Source organism: Mustela nivalis, assembly GCF_964662115.1.
Source record: "Mustela nivalis genome assembly, chromosome: 11".
Classification (NCBI taxonomy): domain Eukaryota; kingdom Metazoa; phylum Chordata; class Mammalia; order Carnivora; family Mustelidae; genus Mustela; species Mustela nivalis.
In genome coordinates this window covers 12,206,634-12,229,286 of record NC_139030.1, presented here as the reverse complement: position 1 = coordinate 12,229,286, position 22,653 = coordinate 12,206,634, and the positions used below count along the sequence as shown (strand labels likewise).

Below are 22,653 nucleotides of genomic sequence, written 5' to 3'. Positions count from 1 at the left end.
CGGGTTAATGTGTGCCGGCCCGACCCCTGCCCGGTCCCGGCCCCCTCAGGAGCAGCCGGGGGTCGCCCTTCTCTAAGAGGTCTCGACTTTGCTGTCCGGCTGGCGAGGGGGATGTGGCAGGTCAAAGGAAAAAAACCGCCGCGATCTTAGAACAAAAACCCAGGTGGACATCTGGGGTTGGTTTGCGTGAGACTGCAAGTTCGGCCACTTGGAAATTGTGAGGGGCAGGTGGGTTACCAGCAATGGCGCGATCCAAAGGACCCTCCACCGCCCCTCCCCTGACTCGGCGTGTTAAGGTTGGCGTTTTTCGGTGTGTTTTAATTGTTCGTGTCACTATCTTTATGGCCATTAAGTCTCATAAATTTTAGCTAAGAGCGAGGAGACCCAAGTCTTTTTAAGAAAGATTTTATTTATTTGGAAGAGTGAGAGAGAGAGAGAGGAGCAGGGGGAGAGGCAGAGGGTGACGCTGACTCCTTGCTGAGCAGGGAGCCAGACGTGGGGGCTTGATCCTGGGACCCAGGCAGATGCCTCACCGACTGAGCCATCCAGGCGCCCCTCTTTTAAACCTTCTGACAACATTTTAAGTTAATATCAGGAGTATTTTGTTAAGAATTAGGGGGAAAATTACTTATAACTCCATTTCTGACATTGCTAAAACGAGCTGAAACCTACTCAACATAGTGAATTATTCGTACAGGTAAGCTAGTTTGCAGGTTTGTTTTCTTTTTATAGGTGAGCTTCATTAGGAAATGATATGTGAGGCCCCTGGGTGGCTTAGTGGCTTAAAGCCTCTGCCTTCGGCTCAGGTCATGATCTCAGTGTCCTGGGATCGAGCCCCACATCGGGCTCTCCGCTCAGCAGGGAGCCTGCTTCCCTTCCTCTCTCTCTGCCTGCCTCTCTGCCTAATTGTAATCTCTGTCAAATAAATAAATAAAATCTTAAAAAAAACCCAGAAATTGATACATATTCTGTTGAATTACTGTCTTGCAGGCATTTTCTGTGTTGGGACTAGTGGGGTTAAAGATATACCTATGGCAGTTGTTGTAAATTGGTATATTGCTTTATCAAAAAGTAAATGCCTACCAAAGAATGTGGCCACCAGTCACATTTGACATTAGACACATTTCACGACAAACTTGAGTTTTAGATACATATTTAAAAACAGCTTCAGTTAATTTAAGTAGTAAATGGATTACTTCAGTTTGTATTTTTTTGATTCTAATCACAGATTAAAATGCATTTAAAAAAAAACCATGTAAATCTACTTTTTGAGAATTCCACTGTATCGTTTTAGTGTCAGACAAGTTCTTTATTGAGTGCCTAACATTCTGATTGTTGTGCTAGCTAGGTCATCTTGCTGACTGAGTCAGACCAGATCCTTGAGTCTTTAGTGGGGAAGTACCCAGTAAAAAAAATAATTAAGCAATTGGGTATTTAATTACAGTTTTGGTAAAAGTTATAAAGAAGAGTCTAAGGGTACTAAAAGGAGCACTTAATTTAGACTCAGGAGTCAGGGAATGCTTTTCTGAAGAAATGGGAGAGGTGAAGTGGAAAGAGAGCATTCCAGAAAGATGGAACAGCCAAAACAAAACAAAAAGGTCCACAGTTAAAAACATCGTTGGATTGAGCAGCAGGGATAGCAGGGCAGAGTGAACAGCTGGGAGGGGGCTGCCTGAAAGGTGAGGCAGGAGGAAGAGCTGGATCCAGAGCAAGACCATTAATGATTTTTTATCTGGGATCAGATATATGGTTGCTAAAAGCCCACTGCTGTAGCATTTAGAATGAAAGTGGTAGTGGGGGATGGAGAAAGAATGAATACGGGAAAACTTTTCTTCTTTAAACAATTTTGTTTTTACTTAGGCTTCATGTCCATTGTGGAGCCCAACGCTGGGCTTAAACTCAGAAACCTGAGATCAAGACCTGAGCTGAAATCAAACAAGAGTCGGGTGCTCAACTGACTGAGCCATCCAGGTGTCACTTAACAATTTTTTAAGAACTCTTTTGAGGGGCACCTGACTGGTTCAGTTCGCTAAGCATTTGCCTTCGGCCCAGGTCATGATCCCCAGATCCTGGAGTCAGCCCCACATCCCACTCCTTGCTCAGTAGCGAGCCTGCTTCTCCCTCCCCCTCTGCCTGCAGCTTCCCCTGGTTCTGTGCTTGTTCTCTCTTTCTCACTCTCTCACTCTCTCTCTGTCAAAGAAAATCTTAAAGAAAACTCTTTTGACACAGTTATATATTCTTATTATAGAGGACTTCAGTACCTCCACATAATCCTCTCCAGAGATAACCTCACTTAACAGTTTGCATGTCTTAGTCCTTTTGTGAATATGTAGGTATCCCACCTTAGAGTGGGATAAAACTTACCACTTTTCTCTGATTTCACTTTTCACTTAGAAATTTTGTCTATGTCTAAGTCAGTTGTATTTAAAAAACAGCTGAGTTGTATATCATTAATTTGTTTAACCACAGCATGTTGATGGACATATATAAAATTAGGCCATGAAAATCCTTACTTCTACAATTTGGATCACATCCTATTTCTTAGGATATCCTACCAGCAATATAATTGCTGAGTGAAAGTGGGGGCACATTAACATTTTTGATAGTGTGGTTAAATGCTCCAAAGAGGACAGTGTATGAAGGTGATTGTTTTTCCCATATCCTTTTCAACACTGGCTATCTTGAGTCTTAAATGACAGATAGTATCTCATTCTTTAGTTTAGATTTTGTTTGTTATTGTTGAGGTCAAATTTTTTAATACATATTTTCATTTCATATTATCTTTTAGAACTGAGCTTGTTTCTTTATATTTTGCCCATTTTTTTCTGTTGTATTATCTTAATGGTTTGTGATAATTCTTCATTAAACTGCCTATTAATCATTTAAATTTAGAAGCTCTTTAATATATTGTTTCCTTCTAGTACTTTATCATTTCTTTGATTTTAAATTCTTAGTCCATCTGGAATTTATTTTCATATAACTTGCTTTTATATTTTGTAAAAATAAGTTGTTTGTGGCATTGGTTTTATGGTTCAAAATATGTAGATACTAAATCTTAAAGAAGCTTTGTTTTTCCTTAGCAGGTTAACCGTACTTGAATAATGAATTTTTGTTTTCAAGGTAGAAGATAAGTTGAAAGTCAGAAAACTTGATTTATAGTTCATTTGCTTCCTAGGACTCACATAGTTATAGTGCATTTTTAACCTTATTTTCCCTTAGAAAAACTTTTGTTCTGTTGTTGTTGTTGTTTTTCTGTTGTGTGTGTGTGTTTTTTAAAGATCTTATTTATTTATTTGACAGAGATTACAAGTGGGCAGAGAGGCAGGCAGAGAGTGAGAGGGGGAAGCAGGCTCCCCACTGAGCAGAGAGCATGATAATGGGGCTTGATCCCAGGACCCTGAGATCATGACCTGAGTTGAAGGCAGAGGCTTAACCTACTGACCCACCCAGGTGCCCTGAAGATCTTTTATTTTAGAAAAATTCAAGTAGTCAGAAGAGTATTTTGGAAAAATTCAAGTAGTCAGAAGAGTATAACGAACCCCCATGTACCCATGATGCTGCAACAGTGGCCACTTACCTGGGCAATTTCTTCAGTTTCTATCTCCACTTTACTTTAATACCACTATTTTCTATAAAAGAAAAATGGCAGCAATTGGTTATCATAAACAGTCCAGCCAGTGTTCAAATGTGTGCCTGTATAATTTATGTCCTTAGGAAGTTCAAATGACAACTATCATGGCTTTGCTAACTTACCTAGTTACATAGCAATATGCATAATTGTAAAATGAGACTATAATCCTTAATTTATAGCAATTGAATTTTTTATTACATTGGTATTATCCCAGTATTTCAGCTTTTATTTTCATCATGTTTATAAATGCATCTAATTTAAATTTTATTATTACTGTCTTTTTTTCTTGTTCTTTTTGATTGAAATAGAGAGAAAACAGGTGACCAGGGTGAGATGGGGAGAGACTCCTAAGCAGGCTCTGTGCCTAGAGCAGAGCTGATGTGGGTCTTGATCTCACCATCTCAATATCATGACCTGAGCCAGAATCATGAGTTAGAAGCTTAACCAATTGAGCCGCCCAGGTACCCCACAAACGCATTTAGTTTAAAGTATCAACTGGTTATACAAGACTTCTTATAAATTATATGTGTAACAGCAAATGTGTTACTTTTTAAAAAAAAGATTCTATTTATTTGTTTGAGAGAGAGAGACAGCATGAGCAGGATGGGCAGAGGGAGAGAGAGAGAATCCCAAATAGACTTTGCGCTGAGGGCAGAGTGACACAGGGTTCAGTCCCAGGACCCCAAGATTGTGACCTGAGCTGAGACCAGTAGTTGGACACTCAACCCACTGCACCACCCGGGCCCCCTAACAAATTTGTGACTTTAAAATTTCCTATATTTTGAAATCAAATTAGACTACACGGAAGTTACAGTAGTAGAGTTCCCATATACCTTTTTTTTTTCTTTTTTTTTTTAAAGATTTTACTTGAGACACAGAGAGAGAGCACAAGCAGGCAGAGCAGCAGGCAGAGGGAGAGAGAGAAGCAGGCTCCCTACCGAGCAGGGAGCCTGATGTGGGGCTTGATCCCAGGACCCCAGAATCATGACCCAAGCTGAAGGCAGATGATCAACGGACAGAGCCACCCAGGCGCCCCTCCCATTTATCTTTGACTTAGCTTTCCCTAATGATAACATCATACAACTAAAAAAAAAAAAGTTTATTTAAATTAGGATCTAATGTATGTGTATTGTGATTGATGGATTCGTATTTTAAGTCCTTTTTTGTTTAAGATTTTATTTTTATATATATATATATTTTTTTTTTTAAAGATTTTATTTATTTATTTATTTGACAGAAATCACAAGCAGATGGAGAGACAGGCAAAGAGAGACAGAGGGAAGCAGGCTCCCTGCTGAGCAGAGAGCCCGATGCGGAACTCGATCCCAGTACCCTGAGATCATGACCTGAGCCGAAGGCAGCGGCCTAACCCACTGAGCCACCCAGGTGCCCCGAGATTTTATTTATATATTTGACGGACAAGAGATCACAAGTAGGCAGAGAGGCAGGCAGAGAGGGGGAAGCAGGCTCCCCGCTTAGCAGAGAGCCAGATGGGGGACACCATCCCAGGACCCTGGGATCATGATCTGAGCCAAAGGCAGAGGCTCAACCCACTGAGCTACCCAGGCACCCCTAGTCTGTTTTAATCCGTAGTTCTCTTTGCATTTCTTTTTTCCCCTTGCAATTTGTTTGTCGAATAAGCTGAAAACACAAATAGTAATACCATAAAAACCATCTTGCTAACCTAATGTTTAATTTATGCAAATAAGAGAATGAGAAAAATAAGTTAAAGACAATGATTAACTCCAGAGAAAACAAGAAGTTGAGCAGAAAAGGGAGGGTAATCACAGTATACAACATGACTTAGCTAATGTTTAAATATTCATAATACTATAAACACTAAGTATGATCTAAGCATAACTGTAAAGTAACTCAAGAAGAGATATATAACAAGGAGATGCACAGAGCCAATTCCTCATCCCAAATTTATATGTATGTTTTTGCTTATATTTTCATTCAAACTCTTTTTATTTAGCTATGATCTTTGATGATTTCTTACCTCTAAAATACAAGTTTTACATGAATTGTTCTGTGATGTAGTAGAAAGACCAAGAATTTGGAATCAGAAAAATCAGTTTGAGCCCCTGTCTTCATTATTTACTAAATAATGGATGTGGCCAGTGGTTTCATTTATTGGACCCTTAGTTTACTCATCAAAATAAGATAAAATTTTGGGAGTTTTTCTGAGATGCAAGTAAGATTATTTACTAACCATTTGTTGTACTTAATGAGGTGTTCTGGGTGGCTGGCTATTCAAAATAGGAATTATGTCTTTAGGAGTTTATAATAAATGAGACAGACATGTTAATAAATAAAAATCTGATTAGTGATACAGTAAAATATTTTCATGTTGCAGTGGAAGTGTGATGATGGGAGTGACTAACTCTTTGGTTATCAGAGAATGTCTCTCAGGGGAGATATAGGTAGAATTGAATTAAAAAATAGGTAGGGAGTCTCTGACACATGGGCTTTCTACATCTGGGATAACAAGTACCTTTCTTAGGTAGCTGAAACAAGAATGGATAGCAAAGTGCAAAAGGAAATGTCTGAAGAGAAACCTGAAGAGAAAGAGACTGCAGCCAGATGTTACATATGAGTGCTTTGTAAATTGAAAACTTACCTAGTTTTATTTTCTTGGAATTTAAGTAGATGAACATACAAAGGACAAGTCTCACAGCTTTGCCAGTTTACTCATTTATGTAGGACTATTCATATGTGATATGTGTATGATAATCTTCAGTTTATAGAGACTTGTTTTTTAATGTGCTCGTATTTACTTTTAAAATTAGCTTTATTTTAATCAAGTTTATAAATGTATAAACTACATTTGAATCACCTAACCTGAAGGCTTCTTTTTAAAAATAGCACTCTGCTGAGTTCTATTTTGTCCTCAAGGAAAACACTTTCACATTTAAAGTAACATGCTTTTATTTCACTTCTTGATATTTGGTTTCAGGAATTAGCTGTTGAATTCCAACTTGGAAAGATGAGGAATTGGCTCTGTGCATCTCCTTGTTATATATCTCTTCTTGAGTTACTTTACAGTTATGCTTAGATCATACTTAGTGTTTATAGTATTATGAATATTTAAACATTAGCTAAGTCATGTTGTATACTGTGATTACCCTCCCTTTTCTGCTCAACTTCTTGTTTTCTCTGGAGTTAATCATTGTCTTTAACTTATTTTTCTCATTCTCTTATTTGCATAAATTAAACATTAGGTTAGCAAGATGGTTTTTATGGTATTACTATTTGTGTTTGCTGTATTTTTAAAACTACTAACCAGGGGCGCCAGGATGGCCCAGTTGGTTAAGTGTCTGCCTTCAGCTCAGGTTATGATTTTGAGGTCCTGGAATCAAGTGCCACATTGGGCTCCTGCTTAGTGGAAGCCTGCTTCCCCCTCTTCCTCTGCCTGCTGTTCCTCTTGCTTATGTGCTCTCTCTCTCTGTCAAATAAATAAATAAAATCTTTAAAAAATTAAAAAAAAATTACTAAACCTGTTTTATTTTCATTAAACTTATCATTCTTAATAAAGATAAGAAAAGTGGCTTTAAAATAATTTAACATTATAAACAATTGACTATTAAATAGTAATTTAAAATCTTTAAATAATAGACTATTTAACAAAAATGTATTTGAATTATATTTGTGTATTAGCTGAACTAGGTGATTATTTATTTGTTTTTTAAGATTTTATTTTTAAGTAATCTCCACAACCTACAACCTACAACCCTGAGATCAAGAGTCGAGTGTTTCATGCACTGAGGCAGGTGCCCGTTTTTATGTTTTTATTGTGATTGCTCAGAAAAGAAATGGAACTTTTTAGAATTGTTATTGGTCATCAAAGGATACGTTAGTGTGTGGATTGTCTCCTAATGTTTGTAGAGTTATATGGCAATTGTACATAAAATTCATTGACTCAGAAGACCTGATAAACTTCATAAATATTTGTTGTCTCCTATCAGCTCCTTATAAAATAGACCAGTAAATTAAGAAATGCTGTAAGTATTAACTCTATTTTATATAAAAGTTTTCAAGAACTTTGAGGTAAGTAGCTAGTTTTAATTATGTTTTTCAAATTTACTTGTTGCTTTTAACAGTATGTTCGTAGTGGTCACAAGATTTTACTAAATAACACCATTTGTCTGACTGTCCATTGTGGGTAGTCAGCTAATACCTTTTTATCTCTGGTTTTATTAGTGACAAAAATGCTGAGCTTCTTCCGTAGAACACTTGGGCGTCGGTCAATGCGTAAACATGCCGAAAAGGAACGACTCCGAGAAGCTCAACGAGCTGCCACACACATTCCTGCAGCTGGAGACTCTAAGTCCATCATCACATGTCGGGTATCTCTTCTGGATGGTACTGATGTTAGTGTGGACTTGCCGGTATGTGTAGGTTCTGCTGACCATTTGTAAATTCTATATGAGACCACTTTCTTTATTTGAACTTTCTCTTGGTAACTTCCTGGGGAAATTAGGTAATCTGGGTTAGTGTGGATCAGGCAGTGTAACATTAAGGTACATGGATCAGGTAACCTTAGATACCCAGCATGATAATATTTTTCTGGGATTGTGGAAGTTACTGAAATATTTAATGATAGGGCATTTATTGGCATAGATCATTTGTGAATTCTTTATGTGTGTTCTTTATGATGGCAATACGTAGGGTACTCTAGTGGATTTCTCACCATTCTTGTTGAGTAGTTATTAAAACAATGAGAGTATTTGGGAATAATGATACATGCATACTATAAGACTTTTAATTCTCTATATTTTTCTCTAATTTCCCAAACACTTCTCACTTTTCCTCAAACAAATGCTTCTTCAGCAGTTTGTTGTGCTTGCCTAAATTTTAAGGAAATGGAGTAAAAGAAATTTCATACTTCTCAGCTCTGTTTATGTCTTTGCTCCCAAAGTAGTTTGCAGAGGAGGTTTTTTATACAGTCATCTTCATTTCAAGACAGGATGTTGTGATTTTATTAAAATTTTAGATGGTTTCTTTTTACAGTTATGAATGTATAAATTATAGCTCAAGATGTGAAACAGTCTGATGTATTTGAAAGGGGTTAACTTATGCATTTTTGAGGGGCAAGAGAGGTAACTGTATGGTTAGGAGGGCAGTTGAGTTTCTTTCTGAGGTATTTACTAACACAAATGTCTGTGTTCTGTGTCAAAAGATTTATTAATGGGGCACCTAGGTGGCTAAGTCAGTTAAGCCTCTGACTCTTGGTTTCCGCTGGGTTGTGGGATCGAGCTCCACATCAGGCTCCTCACTTAGTGCAGGGGTCTGGTTGAGATTCTTTGTCCCTCCCTCTTCCTTCCTCTCTGCTCCTTCCCTTGTGTACTTTTTCTTTCTCTCTCAAATAAAGAAATCACATCTTAAAAAAAGATTTATGTAACTAAGCTATAAAATGTATGATTTGTTGTGTCACTGGATGTTTAGTCTTCCCTCCGTACACATCTGTTTTAGTATAATATACCCAAAATACAATAAAAAATGTCTTTGTGCAAGGTGATAGCCTAAATGTTGCTACAGTATACAGTTGAGTAAACTCCGAAAGACCTTTAACTTAACCTTTAACTGTGACCTTTAACTCACAGAGTGAGATTAAGGAATTAGTTTATTTAAATGAATATTCTGATTAATAGGATAATTTAGAATGTACTAGGTATATACCTTACACATTTAAAAAATAATGGAATGTAAAAATAAACAGTGGAATGTGATAAAATTAACTATAAGATTTCTTGAAGTGTTTGAAGTCATCATCATGGGTATGTTTTATTATCTTTGTACATTAGACTGGACATCTTTAGGGTTTTTGAATCTGGAGGACTGGAAGGCATTTACATTTTCTTCCTATAAGGGCTTTTTGAGGGTTTGTCAAGCATTCCAATATGTGATACCTCTTCTTGGAGTTTTCATATTCATTTTTTTCTTGTTAAGTATCTTAAGGGTTTTGTGTAATATTATGTTAAAATACGTTAGATATGTGATAAAAAGTTCAAGAGTGCTGTGTGAGAGACTGGAAAGAAGTTTCTTATTACCTAATGTTTGAAGTATGAAGTCTTCTGGGTTGTGGATGGAGAGGCTAGGAAATACTAGGAGAGTAGACTTGTTAAAGGATCTTTTTAAAGAGGTAGTGTTTTGTGGAGAAGAAACAGCATGAGGTTCTAAAGCAGTGGAACAAATTACTAGTGACTGCTATAGAGTGGTTTCCTATGCCTGATATGCTCAGTAGGGTGGATGGCCAGAAATGTTAGCTTACCTCTCATGTAGACCGTTGTAGTGGAAAAAGCCGAGAGTTTTCAATTTGACTTTTTGTGGGAATAGAACAATTGCCTTTTCAGCTCTGCAGGTGAAATCCTAGAGTTAAGATCTAATTCTAGATGCTTGCGTGAGTTTAAAATGGGCATTGGCCTGCCAGCTAAACTGTTTTACTGAAAGAAAAAAAGTAGACCAGAGGAATATTAATTTCTAAAAAGAAAGTCCCCCCCTTTTTTTTTTGATTTAGCTATTCAGCCAGTCTAGTAGGATTCCAAAAGAGGATTTAAAATTGATTTTGACAATTGGATGAAGCACATACTCCTTTTCCACTAGGATTAAGGTCACTAGTGATAATAACAAGCCATAGTGGAACTAAGATGATTGCCCAGGCAATATGTAAGTGATTATCAGTGATTAAATAGATAATTTAGATATATGGACTTCAAATTAAAATATACCAATAGTATTGGTCGTTTTCCTCCTTCTGCTGTCTTCATCTCAAAACTGGGAGAGGAATTTAAGTACCTTCTCCCTGGGCTCCCCCATGCCCTTTTTTGAAGAACTAATTACAGTGAGAATGCCTAATGCCTTTCAGTGAATGATAAAAGCATCAGGTAGAAATTTCTAACTTTGAAATGGAAATGGAAATGCCACAGAAACTTTGATTTATGAACTTAATATTGTTTAGTAAATAGTCTGTCTTTTATCATTCTGCATCTCCCAGGTTTTAAATTAATAAAAATTAATCAATTGATAATAATTTTTTTTTAAAGATTTTATTTATTTATTTGACAGAGAGAGATCACAAGTAGGCAGAGAGGCAGGCAGAGAGAGAGAGAGAGGAGGAAGCAGGCTCCCTGCTGAGCAGAGAGCCCGATATGGGACTCGATCCCAGGATCCTGAGATCATGACCTGAGCCGAAGGCAGCGGCTTAACCCACTGAGCCACCCAGGCGCCCGATAATAATTTTTTAAAAGATTTTATTTATTTATTTGATTTATGAACTTAGGATTGTTTAATAAATAGTCTTTTATCATTCTGCATCTCCCAAGTTTTAAATTAATAAAAAATGATTAATCAGTTGATAATTTTTTTTTAAAAGATTTTATTTATTTATTTGACAGACAGATCACAAGTAGGCAGAGAGGCAGGCAGAGAAAGAGAGGAGGAAGCAGGCTCCCCGCCGAGCAGCGAGCCCGATGTGGGGCTTGATCAGGACCCTGGGATCATGACCTGAGCCAAAGGCAGAGCCTTTAACCCACTGAGCCACCCAGCCGCCCCAGTTGATAATACTTTAATATATCTACTTTGCTGATACAGGCGCTGAAGGCTTTGATTATATAGCCCTTGTGAAGTTAAACCTTTTTAGATAAATAACATTTATAGGTATCCTATGTTTATGAAAACTTAATATTGTTAAGATGCAGTACACCCCAAATTGATCTATAGATTCAACATAATCCCCTCCAGAATACCAGTTGATTTATTTGTAGAAATTGACAAGCTTATTTTAAAATTCATGTGGGATTGCAAGGGACTTATTATAGCCAAAATAATACTGAAAAAGAACAAAGTAGTAGGATTCACACTTAGCTTTAAGACTCAGTATAAAGCAGTGGTAATTAAGATGGTGTGCTGCTGGCACAAGAATAGACGCATAGGGGTGCCTGGCTGGCTCAGTGGAGCATGTGACTCTTGATCTCAGGGTTGTGAGTTCAAGCTGCAGAAATTACTTAAAATACTTAAAAATTACTTAAAAATTACTGGGTGTAGAAATTACTTAAAAATGAAATCTTGGGGCACCTGGGTGGCTCAGTGAGTTAAAGCCTCTGCTTTCCGCTCAGGTCATGGTCTCAGGGTCCTGGGATCGAGCCCCACATTGGGCTCTCTGCTTGGCAGGGAGTCTGCTTCCTCCTCTCTCTTCTGCCTGCCTCTCTGCCTGTTTGTGATCTCTGACTGTCAAATAAATAAATAAAATCTTTAAAAAAAAAAAAAAAGAATAGACACATAAATTATTGCAACAGAATAGAGAATCCAGATGTAAAGCCATACATCTGTTGTCAGTTGTTTCTTTGGGGGGGATGTTTCTTAAGATGTTTTTTAATGAATAATTTTTTTGAATTGAAGAAAGTTGCTATAAAATAAAATTAACCATTTTATTATTTTTTTTAAAGGTTTTATTTGTTAGAGAGCAAGCTAGAGAGCACGGGGTGAGGGGCGGGGGCGTGAAAAAAGGAGAGAGAAGGAGACTCCCTGCTGATTAGGGAGCCCAACATGGGGCACCATTCCAGGGAGGGGCTCAATCTCAGGACCCTGGGATCATGACCTGATAGAAGACAGATGCTTCACTGACTGAATAACCCAGACACCACATAAAATTAACTATTTTAAAGTTCAGGGAGCCTGTCTGGCTCATTGGAAGTGTGTGTGACTGTTGATCTTGGGTTTATGAGTTCAAGCCTCATGTTGGGTGTACAGATGACCTCAATAAATAAAACTTTGCAAAGAGTGCCCAATTTATTGGTCTTTAGTACAGTCACCATGTTGTACAACCATCACCTCTGTTTAGTTCTAAGATATTTTTGTCATCCCAAATGGAAACTCTGTAACTCCCATTAGCCCCTGATAACTGCTAGTTGGTTTTCTTTCTCTGAGGATTTGCCTGTTTTGGATGTTTTATATAAATGGAATATTATCCAATCTGTGACCTTTCTTTAACTTAGCCTAATATTTTTGAGGTTCATCTGTACTGTGACATTTATCAGCACTTCATTCTTTTTCATGTTGACTAATACTCCATTGTATGATAAATCATATTTTGTTTATCCATTCATCAGTTGATGGACGTTTGGGTTCTCTCCATCTTTTAGCAACTGTGAATAGTAATGCTGTGAATATTCATGTTCAAGTGTTTGTTGTAGTACCTGTTTTTAATTCTTTGGAATATGATACCTGAGGATGGAATTGCTGGGTCATATGATAGTTCCAGGTTTAATTTTTTCTGGAACTGTTTTCCATACTAATTGTATCATTTTACATTCCCATCAGCAATGTAGGACAGTTCCAGGTTCTCTACATCCCTCAACACTTGTCATTTTCCATTTTTTAAATTATAGTTGTCCTAGTAGGTGTGAAGTGGTACCTCATTTGTGGTTTTGATTTGTAGTTTCCTAATGATTACTGAGGAGCATCTTTTTACATATGTATTTGTTATTTGTACATTTTCTTTGGAAAATGTCTATAGTGTTCTTATCTGGTTTTCAAAGTTTTTTAAAAATTAAAAAATTTAATTAACATACAGTATTAAAAGATATTTATTTATTTATTAAAGATTATTTATTTGACAGAGATCACAAGTAGGCAGAGAAGTAGGCAGAGAGGGGGGAAGGGAAGCAGGCTCCCCGCTGAACAGAGAGCCCGATGCGGGGCTCGATCCCAGGACCCTGGGATCACGAAGGCAGAGGGTTTAACCCACTGAGCCATCCAGGTGCCATACAGTATTATATTATGTATAACACAGTGTGGACAATTACATATGCATTATGAAATGCTCACCATGATAAGTAGTTACCATCTGTCACAGTACAGAGTTGTTATTCTTTATGTATGTTTATTATATATTCTTTATATATATTTATTCTATTGTTGACTATATTCCCAGTGCTGTATTTTCATCACCATGACTTATTTATTTTATAGCTGGAAGTTTGTACCTCTTAATCCCCTTCATCTGTTTGGCCTATCCCCCTTCCTACCTTTCTGGCAATCATCAGTTTATTCTCTGTATTCATGAATCTGGTTTTTTGTGTGGTTTTGTTCATTTGTGTTTTAGATTTTGCATATAGGAAAATCACATGGTATTTGTCTTTGTCTAATTTTCCTTAGTTTAATACCTCCTAGGTCCATCCGTGTTGCAAATGGCAGGATTTCATTCCTTTTTTTCTGGCTGAGTAATATTCCATCACACACACACACACACACACACACCACATATTTATTGATTCATCTATTGGTGGACGTTTAAGTTGCATCCGTATTTTGGCTGTTGTAAATAATGCTGCAGTATACATAGGGGTGCATTTCTCTTTTTGAATTAGTGTTTTTGTTTTCTTTGTGTAAATATTTAGCAGTGGAATTACTGCATCATATAGTATTTCTGTTTTTAATTTTTTGAGGAAACTTTCTATTGTTTCCCATTATGACTGTACCAGTTTACATTCCTGCCAGCAGTGCATGAGAGTTCCCTTTTCTCTGCATCCTCCACAGTACTTATTTCTTGTCCTTTAGATACTAGCCATTCTGTTTGGTGTGAGGTGATACCTCACTGTGGTTTTGATTTGCATTTCCCTGATGATGAGTGATGTTGAGCGTCTTTTCATGTGTCTTTTGGCCATATGTATGTCTTTGGAAAAGTGTCTATTTTAGGTCCTCTCCCCGTTTTTTAATTGAATTATTTGTGGGGTTTTTTGTTTTTGTTTTTGTTTTTTTGTTTTGGTATTTAGTTCTGTCAGTTCTTTATATATTTTGGATATTAGCCTCTTACCGGAATATCATTTGTAAATGTCTTTTACTATTCAGTAGGCTGCCTTTTCATTTTTTTGATGGTTTTCCTTATTTGTGCAGAACCTTTTCAGTTTGGTGTAGTTTTATTAGTTTATTTTTGTTTTGTTTCCCTTGCCTGAGGAGACTTAAACCAGAAAAATATTGCTAGGGCCAGGGCCCAAGAGATTACTGCCTACATTTTCTTTTGGGAGTTTTATGGTTTTAGGTCTTAGAGTTAAATCCTTAATCCATGTTGAGTTAGTTGTTGTATATAGTGTAAGATACTGGTCCACTTTCACTCTTTTGCATGTAGCTATCCAGTTTTCCCAATGCCATTTATTGAGGAGACTGTCTTTTCCGTGGTATGCATTTTTGCTTCCTTTATTGTAGATTAATTGGCCATATAAGAGTGAATTTATTTCTGGGCTCTCTGTCCTGTTCCATTGATTTATGTGTCTGTTTTTGTGCCAGTACCAATATTATTTTTATTAACATTAACTTTGTAGTATAGTTTGAAACCTGGGATTGTGAGATCTCCAGCTTTGTTCTTCCTTTAGATTGCTTTGGTTATGGTCAGTTGATTTATGACAGGGGTGCCAGAGCCATTCAGTGAGGGGAAGAATAGTCTTTTCAACAAGTGGTGCTAGGAGAACTGGATAGCTATATGCAAAAGAATGAAGTGAAATGGGAACTTTAGGTTATGCCATATACAAAAATTAACTCAAAATGGATCAAAGACCTAAACATAAGAGCTAAGACCATAAAACTCATGGAACAAAAAATAGGGATAAATCTTCATGACCTTGGATTTGGCACCAGTTTTTTAGATATGACACCAAAAACGTGAATAACGAAATAAGAAAAAGTAAGTTGGACTTTTATCAGAATTAAAAACTTCCATGTCACAAAGGCCATTATCAAGAAAGTGAAAAGATCCTCCCATAGAAAGGGAAAGAATACTTGCAGGTTACATATTTGATAAGCACTTGTGTCTAGAATATATAAAGAACCGTTACAACCCGGGGTGCCTGGGTGGCTCAGTGGGTTAAGCCTCTGCCTTCAGCTCAGGTAATGGTCCTGGGATTGATCCCCACATTGAGCTCTCTGCTCAGCAGGGAGCCTGCTTCCCTCTGTGTCTCTGTCTGCCTCTCTGCTTGTGATCTCTCTCTCTCTCTTAAAATCTTTTTTTTTTTAAAGATTTTATTTATTTATTTATTAGGGAGATTATTTATTTATTTATTAGAGAGAGAGCACGAGTGGAGAAAGGTCAGTGGGAGAAGCAGACTCCCCGCCAAGCAGGGAGCCCAATGTGGACTCGATCCTAGGACTCCAGGATCATGACCTGAGCCGAAGGCAGTTGCTTAACCAACTAAGCCACCCAGGCGTCCCTCTCTCTCTTAAAATCTTAAAAAAAAAAAAAAAAAGTTAAAACCCAATAATAAAAACACAAATAACCCAATTTAAAAATGGGCAAAGGATCTGAATAGACACTTTTGCATATAAGATATGCAGATAGCTGATAAATACATGAAAAGTTGCTTGACATACTTAGTTACCAGAGAAATGCAAATCAAAACCACAATGAGATACTACATATCAATTAGGAAGGTCAAAATAAAAATGTCAGATAATATTAAGTGTTGGTGAGAATGTGGAGAAATCTGAACCTTCTTACATTTTTTGGCAGGAATATCAAGTTGTGTGGCTGCTTGGGAATATGGCCTGGCAGTTCCTCAAGTGATTAAACATAGTTATCATATGTTCCAGCAATTGTACTTTTAGGTATATATCTAAGATAATTGAAAACACACATTTAGACAAAAACTTATACACAGATAGTCATAACAGTGTTATTTTTACTATCTTAAAGATTAAAAAAAAACCCAACTGTTTGTCAGAAGATGTATGTATAAACAAGATGTGCTATATCCATATAATGGGATATTATTTGGCCATGAAGGAAATGAAGTACTGATACATGCTACATGGGTGAACTTTGACAACATTGTGCTAGGTGAAAGCAGCTGGTGATAGGACTTCATTCATATGAAAATCCAGAATAAAGAAATCTGTAGGAAAAAAAAAAGATTAGTGGTTTAGTGGTTGCTAAGGGCAGATGGGTAGGGACTTGAGGGGGTAGTAGGAATGGTGGTTGGGGCAATAACTAAAAGATAACAAGGTTTCTTTTTGAGGTATGAAGATGTTCCAAAATTGTGATGGTTGTACATATCTGTGAATATACCTTTGGATTTTGTACGTTTAAATGGTGAATGGTATAGTATGTGAATTATATCTCAAAGCTGTTTAAAACAATGTGTGGATTTTTACATACTTGTTTTTATTTTATTGGTTTCTTTGTACTCAAGAGACATGATTTAGAGTTGATTTTGTTGATTCTTTATAGGAAAAAAATCCTGGAGACTGTATAGTAACACAGGCACAAGACAATGGGCCTATAGACATTAGTGGAGACTGCACCAGAAGGAATGCTTAGTATGTAGATATGGTGGAGGGAGACTTCTAATAAACATTAGAACTGAGTAAAATACATTTCAGCTCTAGTTGGGAGGGGGTGATATTGTTTGTGGAAGATGATGACAGCATAGGTAGCGGTCATTGAGAGAGGAGTAATAGAATGAAGTGGAAAAAGGAACTTCAGTGGAATGGTGTGTTCAGAAGCCAGATTTAGAGGGTTTAAAGGAATTAATGGGGATAGTCCTTTATTTTTTAGATTTCCTGTACCTAGGGACTTAATAAATATTGTTAATTATATTGTTTTATAACAAATATTGTTTAGGGGCTCCTGGGTTGCTCAGTGGGTTAAAGCCTCTGCCTTCGGCTCAGGTTATGATCCCAGGGTCCTAGGATCGAGCCCCAAATCAGGCTCTCTGCTCAGCAGGGAGGGAGCCTGTTTCCCTTCCTCCTTCTCTGCCTGCCTTTCTGCCTACTTGTGATCTCTGTCTGTCAAATAAATAAGTAAAATCTTAAAAAAATAATAAATATTGTTTAGTTTTTGGGGAGGGACATGAAGGGAAGTTGGGGGATTGCCATGAGATTTGGTAGTAAAAGGAAGGAAGGAAACAACAGCAGCTAGAGAATGGCTGGATAGGGAGATTTGAGTTTGTCAAATGAATAGGAAAAATGTATCTTAGGAATTGGTTTTATATATACAGGTAGATAATATAGGATGAACATTCTAGAAAGGACCACCATCTTATGCTGGGAAAGATGGAAGGCTGATGAAAAGGTAATATCTTGTTGGTCCTAATCTTCAGAAAACAGGATATGAAGTGAGAACTGGGTTTGAAAGAGGTGGTGACCTGGAATAATTTGTTAAGAGAAAGGAAAAGAAGAATATAAGTAGCAAGTGATGGTCTAGATGCAGCTGAAAACTGAATTTATAATGGGGGAAGCAGGAAAGCAAAATAGGTAAAGGGGAGTAAGAGGTACAAACTTGCTGTTATGAAGGTGATAAAAAGTACAACAGAGAGAATATAGTCAGTAATACTGGAATAATTATGTATGGTGACAGATGGTAACTACACTTACTGTGGTGAGCATTTTGCACTTTATATAATTGTCGAATCACTATGGTGTACACTTGAAACTAATATTATATGTTAGCTACACCTCAATAAAAATTTTCTTTTTAATATGTGAAGGACTTGAATAGATATTTCTCCAAAGAAAATATGCAAATGCTCAGGACACCTGTGTGGCTCAGTTGTTTAAGCGTCTGCCTTTGGCTCAGGTTATGATCTTGGTGTCTGGGATTGAGCCCCATTCAGGCTCCCTACTCTCTTGGGAGCCTGCTTTCTCCCTCTGCCTGCCATTCCCCCTTCTGTGCGCTTGCACTCGCTCTCTCTCTCTCTGACAAATAAAATCTTTATTTGAAAAGGGGTGGAGGGTGCCTGGGTGGCTCAGATGGTTAATTTTCTGTCTTCGGCTTAACTCATGAGCTCTGGGATCAAGGCCCACATTGGGGCTTAAAATGAATGAATAAAATCTTCAAAAAAATCTTAAAAAGAAAAAAAAGCAGATGTTTAATAAGCACATGAAAGTATGCTCAGCATTACTGGTATTAGGGAAATGCAAATCAAAATCACATGAGATACCCTTTCACACTTACCAGGATGGTTGTATCAAACAAAATAAACCAAAACAGCCCCAGAAAATAACAAATGTTGGGGAGGATGTGGAGAAATTGGAAGCTTATGTGTTGCTGGTGGGATTGCAGAATGGTGCAGCTACTATGGAAAACAGTTGGGCAGTTTCTCAAAAGTTAAACATAGAATTATATTCCACTCTTACTTATATACCCAAAGAATTGAAAGCAGGGACTCAAAACAGATACTTGTATATCATTATTCATAATAGTATTCACAATAGCCAAAAAGTGGAAGCAATTCAGATGTTCATCAGCAGATGAATGGATAAACTACATGGTATATGCATAATATGGAATATTATGAATTTTAAAAAGGAATGAAGTTTTGGAGCCTGCTACAACATGTATGAACTTTGAAAACATTATGCTAAATGAATAAACCAGTCACAAAAAGACATAGATTGTATGATTCTACTTGTGTAACATATATAGACTAAGCAAATTCACAAGCCACAGAAAGTAGGAAAGAGGTTACTAGGAATTGAAGGGAAAGAGTGTGAGGAATGGTTGTTTTATGGGTACCGAGTTTCTGGTTGGTTTGATGAAAAGTTCTGGAATGGTGATGGTTGTACACGCTGGGAATGTATTTAATGGCATTGAGTTGCATATGCTAAAATGGCATATTTTGTATTATGTTTTTTTAAAAAAAAAGAAGGAGAAATGGATGCTGATGAATGATAATAAGTGGGGTCAGTGTACCAGAAGTTTCCATGTAGTTGGAGAAACCTAGGCATTGAGAGTAACTTTAGAGACAAGGTTGTGATAAGAAGTTGGGGGTATCTAATTGATTTGAGACGTGACATTCCATGTCAAATCTCTTTGTAGTGTGTAACCCTTAGGGAATTGGAGCTTGGGGGACAGCAAGATTTAAATTCTAGACTGTCATTTTTTAGCTGTGCAATTTTGTCATTACTAGAATTTTCTGAACCTTTTGTATGTTAAGTATTTGTTAAATGGACAAATAAACCATAATCATCAGAGTAAATGTGAATATTAAATGAACATATGTTTAAGAAAAAAGAAAGTAGAAGTGCCAGCACTTAGGTAGGAAATTTAAAGTGAGAAAAGTAGAGGAAAAATACTTGAGGAAATAGATTGTTTTCCCAGAATGAAAGATTGCAGATTTAAAAGCCTGACGGAATACCAAATACTAAGTTACAGTTAAGGAAAAAAAAACACACCTAATCACATTATACTGAAATCTAAGACGATCAAAGATAGAGAAGCCTAAAGCTTACCAAGAAAATTAATAACATTATTAAGGACCAGAATTCAAATTGTCACCGTACTTTCAACAACAGCATAAGCTGCAAGAAAAAGAGTAATACATTTGGAATATTGAAGAGAGTATTGAAAGAAAATAACTTTGAACCCTGAATTTTATAAGGAGACAATTGTCATTCAGGTGTAAGAGTATGATTAAAATATTCTCAAACATAGAAGACCTTTAAAGATTATTCATACAAAGTCCTACATGGGAGACATTTCTGTAGGAAGAACTCAAGTGAGCAGAGAAACAAATCTAGCAGATGCTATTAGATCTCTGTGGTGTATACATTAAAGAGTGTAAAGAATGCTCAAAATACTAAAATAAAGATTATTGTCTTAAACAAATTAGCCACAGCCAGAGAAAAGAAATAAGAGAAAGCATGTTCATAAACATGAGGATTGGCTGAGATCATGGGAAGTAAATGATGGCAAGTAAAATTCTTCTCTTGGTAAAGGGATACATGGATAGCACTTTATCAGAAAGAAAGGTGGTAAAAAGTACAGGAAAAGCAAAAATATAAGTTGAAATAAAGATCCATTAAAAGGCAAGGATTGATGATTTTTAAAAAAAATTGTGGGGGCGCCTGGGTGGCTCAGTGGGTTAAGCCGCTGCCTTCGGCTCAGGTCATGATCTCAGGGTCCTGGGATCGAGTCCCGCATCGGGCTCTCTGCTCAGCAGGGAGCCTGCTTCCCTCTCTCTCTCTCTGCCTGCCTCTCTGACTACTTGTGATTTCTCTCTGTCAAATAAATAAATAAAATCTTAAAAAAAAAAAAAAATTGTGTATGTTTGGTATGTGTATGTGCATATATATATTTTACAAGAAATACCCTAAATCATAATTTAAAATTACATAGGAGGAGGGGCATGGATAGGATGTGTATGAAAATCATTGAAAATTGAGATCCTAATAATGATTTGCTTATATGGGTTGTATCTATTTATAGTTACCTTATTTTTTTTTAAACATGGCAATTTATTTTATGTGGTTGTTTAAATCCATTGCTTAAAAATGTCCAAAAGGCACTTTAAAAAACATATTTAAAAATACATTTTTTTCCTGACTTATTGGTGTATCACTTAAAATACCACATTTAAAAATTTTTTTAAATTTTATTTTATCAGTGTTCCAAGATTCATTGTTTATGCACCATACCCACTGCTCCATTCATACATGCCCTTCATAATACTCACCACCAGGGCCCCCTCACCCCTCACCCTTTTCCTCTCCAAAACCCTCAGTGTTTCTCAGAGTCCACAGTCTCTCTCAGTCTCCCCCTCTAATTTCCCCCAACTCACTTTTCTCCACCTAATGTCCTCTGGTCATTACACATTTTTAAACCATTCATAATACTGTTACCTTACATAATTTTTAAATTCTAAAACACAAGTATACACTGTGTAATATAACACACTGCTTAGCCAGTAAGATTAATTTTTCTCTAATATATACTTTATATGGATTATTAATTGGTAGGGCCCTGAAAAGTTATTTATTTATTTATTATAAAAAATATTGTTTTTATTTATTTGACAGAGATCACAAGTAGGCAGAGAGGCAGGCAGAGAGAGAGGAGGAAGCAAGTTCCCCGCTGAGGAGAGAGCCCAATGCGGGGCTTGATCCCAGGACCCGGAGACCACGACCTGAGCCGAAGGCCTTAGCCCACTGGGCCACCCAGGTGCCCCCTGAAAAGTTATTTAAACTGAACTGATATAAACTAAAAACTAGAGAGGTAAAAGGAGTTGAAGCAGCACTATTCACTTCTGAAACTACTTTTAAGAATTGATTTCTCTAGAGAAAACTTGTAAAGTTTTTTACTCTAATCTGTATTAAAACTTCTATTTCAACTCCAATATATAAATGTAAGTCATAATTTTAAATCAGTAGAGATTATATAGCATAAAATAAACCGCAGTTTGTCCCCCAGATTGCTTAAGAATGTTTTTATCAAACCTATAATAGAGAAATAAGGCAGATGAGTTTTTTGGTTTGTTTTTGGGAAAAGAGGGTCAAGGGAATGGAATCCAAATAACTTTAGTTCAACTAATTGTATATCCAGAATTAGTTTAAAACTGTAGATTTCTAAGTAGGACAAGTATCCTGAGAGCCACCAGGCATTATTCTCAGATTTTTCACTTCCAATCTCATAGGGAAATCTAATGTTAATAGGCATAAAATTATTAGTAAATTACTGATAATTAACTTATTAGAAATTAAAACTGAAAAATTAAAAAAATCTATTGGTTAATTTCAAAATAGTAGTAATATACCCCTTGTGTTATAAGTAACATACAAGTATTTTTTTAAAGATTTTATTTATTTTATTTGAGAGAAAGTAGGCAGGTGTATGCAAGAGCATTAGGTGGGGGGAGGGCAGAGAGAGGGAATAGCTGACTCCCCCCTCAGTGGGGAGCCTGATGAAGGGCTCGGTCCCAGGACTCCTGAGATCATGACCTGAGTCAAAGTTAGACATTTAACCCACTCAGCCATCCAGGTGCCCTAGTAACATACAAGTATTTTTTTTTTTTTTAAAGATACAAGTATTTTTGTGAAAAACAGCTATTTTACTAAACAAAGAATTTAGAGAGAAGAGTAGCATTGTCTTACACATTTTTGTGTATCTCTTTAATGTCTGGTCCAAGAGAATATACTTAGGTCCTCTTTTTTGCTTCTGTATTTACTCTCTTGCAATATATTGTTTTAATTGAGTTTCTACATGAGGAGAATCCTAGGGACCTTATGGTTCTTTTGAAAGTATTTGGGAAAACCTTTGG

General features: G+C 36.7%; 1 protein-coding gene across 8 annotated transcripts in view; it reads left to right on the top strand.

The window, feature by feature from the left end:
* The window catches only part of EPB41L5 (erythrocyte membrane protein band 4.1 like 5), a 146,524-nt gene that overhangs the window by 483 nt on the left and 123,388 nt on the right, over nt 1-22,653 (top strand). For 7 of the 8 annotated variants that reach the window (XM_082689834.1, XM_082689836.1, XM_082689835.1 and 4 more), the window contains exon 2: nt 7,832-8,019. In XM_082689834.1, coding sequence (XP_082545960.1) covers nt 7,840-8,019 — 180 coding nt within the window. In that variant the 5' untranslated portion in view covers nt 7,832-7,839. Of the gene's footprint in view, nt 1-2; nt 229-7,831; nt 8,020-22,653 lie in introns of those variants that run through there. The other variant, XM_082689833.1, reaches the window with a different exon arrangement.